This window comes from Pezoporus wallicus, unplaced genomic scaffold (genome assembly GCF_028554395.1).
Source record: "Pezoporus wallicus isolate ANWC-B61680 ecotype Strahan unplaced genomic scaffold, APGP_CSIRO_Pwel_v1 contig_6354, whole genome shotgun sequence".
Classification (NCBI taxonomy): Eukaryota; Metazoa; Chordata; class Aves; order Psittaciformes; family Psittacidae; genus Pezoporus; species Pezoporus wallicus.
Window position 1 is genome coordinate 306,113 of NW_026638688.1, and position 14,821 is coordinate 320,933.

At 38.7% G+C, this 14,821-nt stretch overlaps 1 protein-coding gene across 6 annotated transcripts in view; it reads left to right on the forward strand.

Annotated features, from left to right (window-relative positions):
• The first annotated feature begins 409 nt into the window (after positions 1-409).
• The window catches only part of CPEB4 (cytoplasmic polyadenylation element binding protein 4), a 42,610-nt gene continuing 28,198 nt past the window's right edge, over positions 410-14,821 (forward strand). For 3 of the 6 annotated variants that reach the window (XM_057411998.1, XM_057411999.1, XM_057412000.1), the window contains exons 1-2: positions 410-2,936; positions 12,975-13,056. In XM_057411998.1, coding sequence (XP_057267981.1) covers positions 1,815-2,936; positions 12,975-13,056 — 1,204 coding nt within the window. In that variant the 5' untranslated portion in view covers positions 410-1,814. Of the gene's footprint in view, positions 2,937-9,587; positions 10,826-12,974; positions 13,057-13,098; positions 13,276-14,821 lie in introns of those variants that run through there. The other 3 variants (XM_057412001.1, XM_057412002.1, XM_057412003.1) reach the window with 3 other exon arrangements.

The window sequence follows — 14,821 nt, forward strand, 5'->3', positions numbered from 1 at the left end:
TTCCCTCGTGCCGGATGGGGAGTACCTGGCCAGCACAGCGTGGGCCCTGCAGCAGAAACCAACCGTGAATAACTCCCATTTCAATTTCCAATATGACAGTCTGTCACTGTGTCACAGTTCCATGTTTCAAGAGTTAAAACCCAAACAGAAGTCAGGTGCTGTGGTATTTTCTCCACAGAAGTTGCCTTCCAAACATTTTGTTACATTATTTTGCTGACTTTCCGCTCCATGTGGAAAACGGCTCTAATGCATCTCCCTCAGGCCCAGGGTAAGGTTCACTAGAGGAGCTCCAGCCCTTCGGTGCTAAAGGGTGTTATAAACCTACAGTGTTTGGGGTACGATTTTGAGGTATTACCGATGATATTATAGCAACGAATGCCTGCCAAAGGACACTGGCCCCCCTCCGCTGCACCCAGCTGCCGAGACCCCGTCCCGTAATCTCCGGGAGATTTGGGAGAACCGGTTAAACACCTTCCATGGGGGAGAGAGGAGCCCGACCCCCCGCCGCCGGTACCTTCCCCTCCCTGCTGGAGGCTGCTCCTCTCCTGAGGTAAAAAAAAAAACCCTCCTGCCTTCCCCGACACCAGGACTCTTGTGAGGGAGGGGGGATACCGCGGGGGCACCCCACAGAGAGCCGGGGCCTGGCGAGCCGAGCCCGCCCGCCTCTGCCCCGCTGGATGCCGAGTCCTTGAGGAGAAGGAGGCACAACACACGCTCGCACATCCACTGGCCTTTCAGCCCGGGGCTCGCTGTCTGCGGGGAACGCGCGTTATCTCGGGCGAAAGAAACGAGCCCCGCACCAGAACCCACCCTTCCAGCAGCAGTGAGAGCAAGAAAATCTCCTTCCCCTTCCTCCTGCACAACTCGCTGTCCCCTCCCTTCCCTTTTCCCGAACTGTGAATGCTGATTTCTGAGATGAAAATCTTCCTCATCGGACAGCCAGGACTCATATGAAGGACACGCAAATACTGGATCATAAATAAGAAGCGAGTCTGGCGAGCTCAGAAACCCAGCCCAAAAGGAGCAGCATCAAGAATCCACCCTTCTCCTGCACAACTCACTCCCCACCCAACACACATAGAATACTAATTTCCTGAGATAAGATCTTGCCCCTTTAAACAACCACACACACGCGCATACACACACAGTGTATATTATTACTAAATATAATACGTTAAACCCAACAGCACGGGGGAAAAAGCCTCTTCTGCAACTTGCTGCCCCTTTTCACCCTTCTGAATGCTGAGATCCTGAGGTAAATTTTTCCCTTACCCACAGCAAAGACTCTTTTTGAACAGGACACAAATATATATTAGATTATAGAGATGTATTAAATTATTCCAGATTTAAATCTATTTTTTTGCTGCCAAGGGGTCGGGGGACCAGACGTCATTGTATTTTCTTTTTTTTTCCCTTCCCTCTTAACTCATTTATGGGTGAGTCGAGGCTGCTGAGGAGGAAGAAAACAGGATAGTTACAATCTCTTTATTCTTATTCCCCAGAAGCTTTTTCTCTTACTGCTGTGCATTTCCTTTAGAAAAAGGAAACCTCTTATTTTGTGAACCAAAGATTTATTTTTCCCTTCCTCCTGGCCAAAGGAAGGAAAGAGACAAAATTGACACATTTAAATAGTTGGAGAGAGCTAGCTTTTGCAAAAAAAGCAGGTATCTTTATCCAAATCTGAAATAGCGTGGAGGGAGAAACTGGAAAATCTAGCTAAAACCAGGATACTAATCTCGCCTCAGAAGAGGACGAGGTAAACACTAAACATCAACTTGTTCTTAAAGGGAGGATTCAAACCCTAAATATAATAAATGGGGGATTACGGGTTTGGAGTGTTAGTGCAAAACAACACTGGAAATAAGTCAGCTTTTCCAGTCAGATTTCATCCACATCTGCAGCCCCCACACCATCATCAAAATGCAACCCCCAGTCCTGCTGCTTTTATAAATAATAACACAGCTGCCAATGGCAGTAGTGCTGGGTCAGCTTGGCTCTTTCCTGCTCCAGCTGCCCATAATATTCAGGATGAGATTCTGGGGTCAGAAAAATCTAAAACTCAGCAACAGGAAAAGCAAGAGTCCCTAGAAAAACAGCAGCTTTCCCCTGGTCAAAGTCAGGAAGCAGGCATGCTCTCTGAACCTGAGAAAGCTAAAACTGAAGAAAATCAGGGCGATAATTCTTCAGAGAACGGCAATGGAAAGGAGAAAATAAGAATAGAATCGCCGGTGTTAACAGGATTCGATTATCAAGAGGCTTCAGGGCTAGGTACTTCGACGCAGCCCTTGACGTCCACTGCATCTTCTCTGACTGGTTTTAGTAACTGGTCTGCAGCTATAGCTCCTTCTTCTTCTACAATAATCAATGAAGATGCAAGTTTTTTTCACCAGGGAGGGGTCCCTACTGCCTCAGCTAATAATGGTGCTCTGCTGTTTCAGAATTTTCCACACCACGTCAGCCCTGGCTTTGGTGGTAGCTTCTCCCCCCAAATTGGACCCCTCTCTCAACACCACCCTCATCACCCCCATTTTCAGCATCATCACAATCAGCATCAGCAACAGAGGAGGTCTCCTGCAAGTCCTCATCCACCTCCATTCACACATAGAAATGCTGCTTTTAATCAGTTGCCTCATTTAGCTAATAATCTTAACAAGCCACCTTCTCCATGGAGCAGCTACCAAAGTCCATCGCCTACACCATCTTCATGGAGCCCTGGTGGAGGTGGATACGGTGGGTGGGGTGGGTCCCAAGGTCGAGACCATCGCAGAGGACTGAACGGAGGGATAACACCCTTGAACTCCATCTCGCCCTTAAAGAAGAATTTTGCAAGTAATCATATCCAGTTGCAGAAATATGCTCGACCCAGCTCAGCCTTTGCTCCAAAATCGTGGATGGAAGACAGTTTGAATAGAGCTGACAACATTTTTCCTTTTCAGGTGAGCACACTCTCTTATATCCGTAAGGAAAATAACATGTAAGTGTATTAAAATGGCCTAGAAAGGGTCGGGGGTTTGAACAGCACCAACTGATTGTATGACTTACGTGCTTGCAACTAAAAATATATACATAACTTGAAATGTAATCGTGTGAATTATGCTGTGAACTGTGAGTCATGTGGTTTATGTTTTATTGTGTTGTGTTTTGTTTTTTTTAATAGTGGTGATCATGTAAGTATCTTTTGCCCACCAGACATATGTATTAGCCAGTTTCCTTCAGTTTAATACTTACATTCAGAAATAGCTGATGAACAAATTCAGTTGCAAGTAGTGAGTATATTTACCAAAAAGAGAAAGGAATAAAGTGCTGCCAGATGAAGTATGAAGATATGAACCCTTTTTAAGTACTCAAGAATGTACCACATCTGAGAAAAAGTATGAAGTGTTTGTATTTTCCTTTATAGTGTCAGATGGACTTCTAGTGCAACATCATTTTGTAGCAATTTTTGGAAACTTTTTTTTTGTTGTTGCATGATGGTAATCAATGCAGTTTGCTTTCCTCAGGAATAGCAGCAAATTTTACTTACAAGCCATTAAATCGTCATCAAAAATAGATCTAGATAAGTGGTCTCCCATATTTTAATGTGGCCTTATCCTGGCAGGAGCAGGTTGTTTAACAGTTCAGTCTTTCCTCCAAGCTGATGTTTTATGAATTTGGAAAGAACTGTATAATGTTGAACCTAATTTGCAGTAAAAATTATGCTAGAAGTACTCTTCCTTTCACCTGACCCCTAGTTAAATCTAGCTTTTATGTTTGTCTGTTCTTTTTGTAAACTCCTTTAGGGTGACCCAAAAAAACCAAGAGTTCTTTTACGTTTAGAGGGTTGTTTTTCAGGATCTTCAAATGGGGGCAAAAGTAAAAATGTCAGAGTGATTGCAGTATTTCTAGCCATGCTGTAAGAACCAGGGTGACCTACTTTAAAACAATTTGAAAGATCTGAAGATAAAAACCAATATGTTTCATGTTGTAAACAACCCTAAAGAAACAGAAATCTATTTAATAATGACTTTGTGGATTTAGACCCAGGAATAGTTCAGTTCTGCTTCCTCTAGTGTTCAGTTTCTGTTTGGTTTGCAGGGTCTGCCTGTGCAGCCTTTTGACAACAGAGCAGCTGCTGGCAATAACTTTCCATTAGAGACCTTTATTCTACTGCAGAGCTACTAGCTGGTTCAGTGTCAGGTAGAGCCCTTATAAATTTAGAATGCATAGTAATAATTGATTTTAATGTCAGGATTTGTAATTAATATAATGAACCTGTGTTCAGCATACCAAATTTATACATTGAAACCATTAGAAAAAGGGACACAGCTGGAGTTGGTCTTTTTTCAGCCTCACTGCAGCGAGACTTGGCTCGCAGTTTAATTCATTCTCTACCCTGACACATAGCTGATGTTCAGAGTGACAGAATGAGATCAAGTGTGTCCTTGCTGCTGTGTATACAGCCCAAATACATACACAGCGATAGAAATGTGCTTGGTTTGACATCAAGGAAATTTCAGGAAATTGGCAAAGTCAACCTTGACTTCTGGGTTGTGTTCCAAACATAAAATAGCAGCCCCATGTATTTTGATCATGGTAAAGAAATAGTTTTTGTGTAGCATGTTGGTATCTGTTTACATAAACACTAAGATGAAGCTGTACATGTCAAGACCAAGTCTGACACTCCTTCATGCCAAGAAAAGGAAAGTGTTGGAGCGAACTGCTTTCCAGTCTGTTACTATCACTTCTGCAAAGAAAAGGGCAGGGCAGCAAAACAGGACTTCAGCATTGCAGACCTACAAAGATGCTGATTGATTTTGAAGCCATCTTGGACAACTGCTTTTTATAACCTTCTTTTTGTATAAAATCTTTAGCTCCTTTGGCCCCTCAGTCATATGTGTGTCGAAAGCACACAGAATTTTTGAATCGCTGGAAACAAATGATGTAAAATTGGACCTTTGATGTCTTTTTGGTTTGTTTTTTTTTGCTAATGCTGATTGTATGCCTGACTTCAAACAGAAATAAGGACTTCTGCTTATTATATATTTGTATTCATGGTATATATTTGAAGTATCCTTGGTGATGCAGTCATGTACTGGATAAGGCTATTTTGTTACTGGAATCTTCTTAGATTCCTGTTTAGGAAATAATTGAAAGCTGTCTTTGCTGCAGCAACATAATTGGAGTAATTTGATACAACTATCCCTTTCATTTAATATTTATGTTTTGCTGCTTAAATCATTAACAAGTGTTGCTGCAATCTAGTGAAAATTAGTTTCTTTAGAAGGCAAGATATAAACCAGCAATTGCAAATATTTGGGGATCACTTTTTCCTCAAAGGTTGCCTCTGCTTCAGCACTTGGTGAAACACAGAACTCTTATGTTTTGATGAAAATCTTAGGGTAACCAAGTCTAAGTGCTCGTTTCCTCTTCAGAGAGAGCGACATTGCATAATGTCCCTATAAGCCACTAATGTGAACTACTGCTCACTTCAGATATTTCTGCCCATGGCCCTTAGATGCTTGCAATGAAGTGGACATTCCAAATGGCACAGCTGAAAGGAAAATAATGTGGTGATCTCTTTGATAATCTTGCAATCTGATGATTGCTTGCTCAGTATTCAGAGCTGCATGAAAAACATTGTGCTTTTTGTTCCAAGTGTTTTTCCTTTGGAATTCTGTCTCCTAGCATTTCAGAAGTAGCATGTCTGTAGGAACCTCTTGTTGCAGAGATGGAACTGGAAGCAAGGTCAGAGAAGACTGTTACCAGATCTGCTAATGAAATTAAGTTTTGATATTGTGCTTTAGCCACTGGGCAGGCTTCCCCCTTCAGATCTTTTGAAAAGAGAAAAGCCATTGTTCTTTGTGCATTCAGTTGAAAAGGAAATGGTCTCCAAAAGAAAAAATGGTTTCTGAATTAAAAAAAAACGTGTCTTTTGGATAGAAGAGCCTTCCCTGAGAATTAATAAATGAAAATGCTTTGACTGTGACTATTGCGTCTTAAAAAGTTACTGATTTTTAAAAATAATTCCTTCTACTTCTCTCCCAGCAGCACTGACAAAGTAAGTGCTCAGTAATTGCATTTTACTGCAGCAATGCCCTCAAGATTGTTTTGGCTTTCCTTTTGCTATGTACTTGCACTTCCTCATGAGAGTGGAACATCCTGCCTGTTATGCAATGAATAAATCTTGCTTTGATAGGCATTTCCAGGTTTCCAGATCTCGTCTTCAAATGCATGATGATGTTTTTCGTGTTGGTCTTTGAAGGCACAAGCAAGTTAAGCAATAGTGTTCAGCTTTCTGTAAAAATGCTTAAAAATAATTTGTGTTTCTTCCTGGAATCAGCCTTGAAAATAACTGCCCATTTCAAAGAATTCTGTCCATGAGAGCAGTTCATTTTATCCACTTGTTCAAAATGTTTTTTCCTTTCTTCTGCAGTGGCTAGTTTCCAGATATATCACCCCTTCAAGTCCATTGAGGGGCTGTGCCAGGGAGACTTTCTCTTTCCCCAGGCAGATATGGAATGTTTAAGAAAACACATACGTGATTACAGAATGTGTTTGAATTCTGAGCTGTACATCATGATTTGTTTGCCCATAGAAACGGGTTGATTTAATAAGTGTGTTAAACAAATGCACAGAGTACTAGAAGTAAAAAATAACCTCTTGAATGCATTTGCTGATCTTTCCTCTTGAGGGAATTTTGCAAATAGATTTCTTTACCATGCCTCTATTTTACTATTTATTCTTTGTTTCTGAAGAACCTTTTTGGGAATCGTGATGGCTGGTTGTATAAAACCAGGCTATTTATTTTGCAGCAAGTTTTGCAGAATTTTATTCTAGCAGCAGCAATCATTCCAAGAAATTTCAAGCTATCATTTTAAAGGAGAATAAACACTTGAAGCTGGATTTTTAAATGTCTGTTCACCCTTTTTTCTGTAACTACATCAGCTGTGTAGTTAATTAGTGTTTTGTGTGCTGTTCCCCACAGCTACTGATCTATGGAATTAGAAGCAGTCTAATGTGGTATGACATGCACAAGTTAAGTACTGTGGAAGTTAACACTGTTCTTGTTTTATAAACTTACTACTGACGTTAATACTTCGGCTTTGGCCCTCCTGTGTGTTTTTGACCTCAGGGTTTCTTTTTAAAAAGAGCTTTTGTTAGAAGCTATTTGAATTATGTTTGTATTTTTCTAAGATTAAAAGGAGTACTCTTATTAAGCATTTTGCTTTGAAAATTGCATACTTAGCAGCCCAGCTAAAGATTGAGAACACAAGATATCGTGGAAAATAAAGATACATAAGAAACTTAGTATGTGGCTAAAATAGCATCAGACATGTTACTGGAAGTTTTTATAAAGGTCTATAATTTCTAACACTTAAAAAAAAAAAAGTTCAAGTTTACTAAACCAGAAGTGCTCCTTCCCAAAACAACTCCTATTCTATGCGTCATTTAACTTTTCCAGCTTTTTCTTATTGTTCCCTGGTGAAGCTATAAAAGATGATCAGGGCAGCATACAGCAACATCCTTTCAGGAAAAACCTGTTTATTCAAAGCCTTTAATTCACTGGATACTGGACTGGAAGCTGGAATACAGCATTTGCAGTGTGGTGGGAAGGAGGAGAAGCTTACCCAAAAGCAGAATCAAGTCCAAATTTGCTTTGCAATTAAAAGAAAAACATGGAACTTGTGTTTAGTACCTACAATACCACCTCTCCCTACATGGTTTGCTTTGCCTGAGACACAAGGCATTTGAATTGTGGGAAATGTTCACAAGGTTTCAGAAAGTTTCAGGCTTCCCAAGCTATAATGAGGGTAGCAAACGTAGTTGTGAGTTTTCTAATTTTCACAAGTATTCTGGTTTGACAAGATTTAAATACATAAAATAAGCCCCAGTTTTACAACTACACCTACTCCATAATACATATTGCTTAATCGCCTGAAATAAATTACTTAACGTGATGGCATGTTTTGCATGATTACTGATGCCTCAGTCTTCAGAGAAATCAGATTGTATAAGATCATGCATACCCTTAGCTACCAGCCAGTGTTCATACCTTGCCAGGCTTTACTTGTACAGTGTGGGGTTTTAGCACTGGGAGGCCTATGCTGGGAGGCATGGAATAGAAACTCTTGGGTTCTGGACTTGTAATTGTTCAGGTGATGACAGTGCTGTGGGTGCAGATTAACTATAATGAATCTGCACTTTAATACTTAAGTTAGATGTATATTTTTCTAATGTGCAGTAGAATTTAGGTATATAATTTTTAAGTGTAAAGTATGATCATCCAGTGCATGAAAAATTCATGTTTAATTTCTTCTGTAGATGAGGATGTCTCCGTATATACAGCGTATATGCTTAGCACCAACTGACTTTGGTTTTGGAATGACATGTGTTTGGACTTTGAAAAATAAAATTGGAATAGGATTCAGAATTTAATGATTTCCTGTTACAAGTGGCTTCATTGTTTTACAAGAACTCTGATCTGTCTGGGTGCTAGTGGGGAAACCAGAGCAGTCCCAGAGGTAAAGTGGTTTGCCCATGCTGTCTGGATCCAACGACAAAGTTGTGACATAAGTCCTGAGGTCTTCTCTCCATGCTGTAACGATGAGATTGCATTATTATGAGCACTGAACATACTCACAAATGATTTCTATGCGGTCGGAGAATCAGAATAATTTTATTTTTCTATAGACAGGGGTGGCCAGTGTATAGTTCAAAACTTTTGTGCTTGCTGATGTAGAATATTTAGTCTTGACAGCTTTCTCTTAACCAGATGGGCTGTCGCTTCTTGTATATTATTGCAAAAACAGTACTGCTTATTCAACATTATGGTTGATGAATGTCTTTTGAAATGTTGGCTGACATTTTCAACATAGTCATGTATTAAGACTGCAGGTTGATTTCTTTCTTTTTGGTTTATTTATTTGTTTGGGTTTTGTGGCCTTGTGTTCAACCTGATGTCTTTCTACCCGACTTCTATTTCCCCAGGATAAATGTGTGTGCCCTTTGGGCCCTCTGATAAAGCAAACTTTGAGATGCTCTAAACAAACTTGCATGAAGCCAAGTTCTTGTGATTAACCTGGGTAAATAACAGCAGGCTGTAATTTACCAATTTTGTTCCTGAAGTGTACATACTCTGCTTTAGTCCAGTCTGTCATTACCCCTGTATCTTTTCTTTATAAATAAATCAAAAAGTAAGCATTTACAGTAAGCAATCCAGCTCCATGCAAAGCACTGCAAGTCTGTGAATTGATCCATTAAAAAAGCACCACTATAGTGTTACTAATTCTATCTATGTGAAGTCTTTTGAAGAAAACATTACTTTTTTTCCCCAAGTACAGTGTGGCTTATGTGCTTTACAACTCGTAACTAACATCTATCTCACCTTCAGTTGCCAGTTAATGATCAGTATCTTGACTGTTACAGCTTTTCTGATGTTATGGAATTAAATGTAGAGTTACAAGTTTGTTCAACAATATGGCCACTACCACTAGCCTGTCATCAGTCTATGTTGCTTATATAATACATATATATATGCATTTCAGATATAAGATGTGTTTCTGATAAAATGTACAGGTCAATTTGGAAGTTAAGACAGGCACAATTTGTGCTACTTTTTTCAAAGCAGTCTCACTATCAAAGGCCTTTAAGTAACATAAAATACTCCGAAATTCAGACTACCAGTGGTGACTTTCTCTAGTAGCATGAACCCTTTCGGCACTGGGGCAAGTAGTCAACTCCATTAATGGAGTTCTTTTAGAAGAAGCACTGTGCAAGCCTCTGAACCAGATAGGCATAGCATTTTGGCTGGTCTTTATTTCGGATATACATGACTGACATCTTTTCATAGGATAAGAGGTATTTTGTTTATTTATATATCAAGTTCTTGAATTATGCTGCATTTCCAGAGATGTGGATTGCTGCATTAATTTCATATATTAATATATCCAAATTCAATGTAACAGTAATAGTGGCTCTTAGTGTTGTGCTTAGCATGATTTGCCAACTTCTAATTGATAAGCAGAGACATAGAGGAGCAAACTGTTTCAAACAACCCAGGAAAAAGGGGTCTTCCCAAGGGTGCTGAGGCTGGGGCAATTCAGCACCATGAACTGACAAAGATGATTAAATATGCTGTAAGCACAGAGACCTTTTGTTGGAAAGACAGGCAAGAAATGGATAGTAGCGTACCAGTATGTTGAGGATGCTCTATCCTATGGCAGTCTTCTCCATTGCTGTACAAGTTATGGGAACCACTGGAGGGCCCGATTATGAATATGGGCCACAGTTCAGCCAGTCCTCCTTTTTGTGTCATTGCTAATAGCTGCAGGTAAGAATATGACCGATTAAACTTTTGAATCAGTGTGCAGGGTTGTGTTTTAAAATGTTTGTAGTACTAGTAGAATCTTAGTGACCTTATACTACAAAAGTGACAACTAGCTGGTGCACTCAGAAGGGGAAAACCATAAACTCCTCACCAGAAAAAGCTTCCATTGGAGATGCGGTGTTCCTATCAGCAAACCAGTTCAATTCAAATTTCTTTTTCAAATGTTTGAACTCTCTGTTCTCAAAATCAGAAACTTACCACTGTAGAAAACCTCCCTGTTCATTACTATAGCTCATCCTATACGAGTATGTTACAGACAAGGGGCTATCTTTGGGCTCATCATACTGCAGTGTGTATACAGCACAACGAACTAGAAATGACTTGGACTCGGTTTCTTCCTTCACGTCTCTTGCACAACTGAAATGTTAAGTGCCACAAATTCAGCAAAGACTTGCTAGTACCAAGGTTCTGCACTTTGTGAAATAACAGTTTTGTAGCTGTTCATGGCTTGGACTGGAGGTCAGTTACACACAGAGAAACACAATACACCTATGACAGTCGGAATGGAAGAAGGACTAGCTACTGAGGGATGTCACGTTTTCAGAAAATGCTCCTACCTGTGTTTTAGGCTATTTTTGTCATGCTGTGAGGACTGCTGAAAATGTAGCGATTGTTTTCTAGTATCCATTCCTGAGTTACACAGCTGCTGGATCCTAATGGGCCTAGGATGCAGACCCAAGGATTTTTACTCCATCTTGCTAAGTTATTTAAGTGTAAATAGAGTTTGAAAGAGTTATGAACTAGTAATATATAAACCAAAACAATAAACTAAGTTTTACTGGGAAAGGAAGAAACCAGTAGGAAATGTGTGAAAGTAAAACACAGAATTTAAATGCTTGTGGTAAGTTTCTTTAAGGTGTGGCACAGAGATTTGTAATATAAATGACCAAGGAAAGAAATGCTGTGCAGAGACAGGGCAGCACTATGCTTTTTATAGCAAATTTGATATTGGGCTGGACTAATAAAGCAAATGGTTCCAAACTCTGGTCTTTCTAATGCTATTTGAAATGCAGCATATCTGGGTAGAAAGAGTTCACCTCTTCTGTATCAGTAATAAACTGTTCTGAAGAGAGGAAAAAAATGTTAGAAAATGTAATTGAAGAATAGCATTTTAGGTCAGAATGTAACTTATGAATTTGGAAATGGACCAGAACTCAAGAGTTAGTGGGTTCCTGCCCTTAAAATTGTATTAGGTATTTAAAGTCTGAGGTGACTGATCATTGTCTGATATAAAGAATACTTCTTGCAACACTGCGATCAATACTGCTTTAGCATGTCATCACTGGAAGTAAAGGGCTTTATAACTTGATACACAACAGTCTTTGTGTAATACAGTTTTTTACTTCACCACTGGTTTAAAAATGCTCAAAGCTGGGTGTGTGTGCTCTGGAGAAATTTCAGCTTCACAGCTAGAGTTAAGGACAAAAAACATACATTCACTGCTGTAATAACAACAGTCATGGAGAAACAGTTTAGAGCAAATGTCTGTCTTAAATTGCTCACATTTTGCCTTCTTAATTTGAACAGATACTTTCCATGCTTGCCCTTAGTTAAGAGATTAATCTGCCAGAACAGGAATGAAGTAAAATCTTTGGATCTATTGTTAGAGTTCTTCTTTCAAGGTTGATTAATATAAATGTATAAAATTCTGTCCAAGTGTTTCCACAAATGTCTAAATGTATAAATATGTAGATAACATGGATAGGTGAATAATTTAGGGAATGATTTTTTTCCCTCCGTTAGTGACCTTTTATGATACTGTAAAGGTTTCAAAGTTTATATATGATATCTGTTATTTGGAAATTGCTAATTAAAATAATGCAGTGCTAGGATATTTTACGTTGTCTTACACTACATAATGTCAGATTTATAAGACATGGAATTTATTGTTTTAATTGGGAAAGTCTGAACCATGCATGTGTTAAATGATGGCTTTGGTTAAAATGAAGGAAAAATATTTGGTAAGTATACATCAAATGGCTTGAGATAATGAACCAGTAAAGTACATGAGACATCTTGCCTCCCATTTGTTGGGTCCTCCTTCAATTCTAGCAATGTTTGGAATACCAAACTTGTGAATTCAATAAATTAAAAATGAGAGCAAAGTTATCACCTAGTAAACCAAGCTATTCGGAGCAGTACTAATTGTGTGGAATATTTAGAACTGGCTGTGCAAAATTTGATTATTTCAGTTGTTGAGGTAGTAGTTGAGGTGAAGGAGATTCTATGTGCTTCTGGAATTTAGATTTTTTTCAATTTGGGCTGAAATAGCTAATTTATGATTTTTCCTTGCAATTCTGTCTCCTGGGACATGATCCTTACTTCTTAACTGTGAAATTATTTTTAAGAAAGTTTAACTGTAAAGCACAGAATCCAAACTAAGTATTGAATTGGGGTTCTTGAATGACTGGATATGATAGCTGTAGATCAGATTCATATTTCAGAATGTCCTAATTTTTAATATTCCTACATCAGACTGACTTCAGTGGTGTATTTGTTTATATTTATGCTGTAGTAGTGTAGAACAAACCTTAAGGTTTTATGTTTCAGGTGGTCTTGTTTAACAATGTGTGTTGCCTAAACTGGCTCTGTCTGTATTTGTTTGCAGGATCGCACAAGGACTTTTGACATGCATTCACTGGAGAACTCCCTAATTGACATAATGAGAGCTGAAAACGATTCACTGAAAGGTAAATTTAGAAAGAGACTATTTCCTGCAGTAAATAATTGGGAAGACCTGCTTACTTAGAATAAGAAACTTCAGTTTGGGGTAGGAAAAGTAAAGGGTAGGCCTCCCCTTTTTTTTTCTTTTTCAGTTGTCTACATGAAGCTATTGCAACACTTGAGCACTTGAGTGTGGTTTGTCTTTATGCAAAACAATGGGAAACAAGCATAAGCTGATCTTTTGTGTAAGTTGCCAGTGTTGTTTCTAATAGATGCAATGTATGCAGCCTGTAAAAATGATCAACTTCAGGCATCTCGAGCAGCGCAGTGAGATGTAACTTCTTGCTTAATAGTGTTTTCCTGCTGAAGTCATAGTTCTTTCTGCCTTGGGGAAGCATGAGTTTTGTCTATGTCATTTTGAGAAGAACACAGAGAATTTCATCACTTTTGTTTTTTTTAGTCCTTTGCCTCTCTTTTTGTTGTGGCCTTGAATTGCAGAATTCTTTATAGCATTGGGAAAGGGAGGTTCAACTGACCTGCAGTTAGGATTTATCCTTCTTTTTTTTTGGCAAAGGTAATCTTTCTCTGAAAATATGTCAACTTACAAAGTATTCAAAGCATTGTCTACATGTTTTATCTAAACCTGAATAGAAACTGCTTATGGTATAAAATTGAGAAGTCTAGTTTTATATAATGAGTAATCTATTTCAGTTCAGTGGTTACTTGTATAAGTAAACACTTAGGCTCATTATCTAAGCAGTCAGTTTTGTTACCAGTCATGAGACCACTAAAAAAACAAACCTGCATTTGTGGTTTCTTAAAGTATATTTCTTTTCAAGATATCAAGGCTTGTAGTGTTAATGTAATCTGACTTGTTTTAATAGCGACCAACCTTTGATAAACTGCCAATACCCTGCATTTGTTGCATTCACCGTTGTCTGAAATGCAGCTTGCATTTCACATCCCCAGTATACCAAGAAATACACTTTCCTACTGAAATGACAAGGAGAGCTTGAGATAGGTAATAGCAATGCCAAATGAAATAAAATCAAAAATACATTCTCTGCTTATGTACTGGGGACAAGGCTTTTATTAACAACAAGTAGTAATTGCTTTCTTTTGTTTTATATGCTGTCTGGCAACATCCTATGCCCCAGCATTGTATCTCAAACCAAGAATTGGGTGCCCTTCCTTGACTGCAGCACCTGGGATTTGTCCAGAGACCTTCTATTCAACAGTCAGGCAGCCCAAACCCAGCTTTTAGCTGATGAAATCTGGCAAGATAACAACCCAAGGTGACATGGCTGTAGAACAAACAGAATTTCCCTTTAAATATTAATTCAGCAGAGTCAGGTTCATATGTATTTATGCTCAGTAACTAAACAAGGGTAGTTCTGCTCAGTAATAAGACTTTTAGTTTAAATGCTTTGAAAAGATTCTTTGCAATTGAAATATATTTTACGTGCTTACCATGTTTAAAGAATGATGGAATAAGTGTGTCAGCAAAGAAGATGTATAGTTGTGATACACGTTAATTCCTGCTTAAGCTTGATTGTTAATCCCCTCTGCAGAGCCACTTAGGGTTTATCTAAAGTTTTGTATGTGTTGTATCCTACTGATCAAAACACAGTAATATCAATCAGGTATTGCTCTGGGAATTATTTCTTAAGTTCTTTATAAATTATTCTGTTTATAGTTAATAGTTATAAAACTATAAAGAAAAACCCTTAAAACTGAGATGAAAATTTTATGTGGTCCTACATGAAGCACTCTGTTGCGAAGTCTCATTTT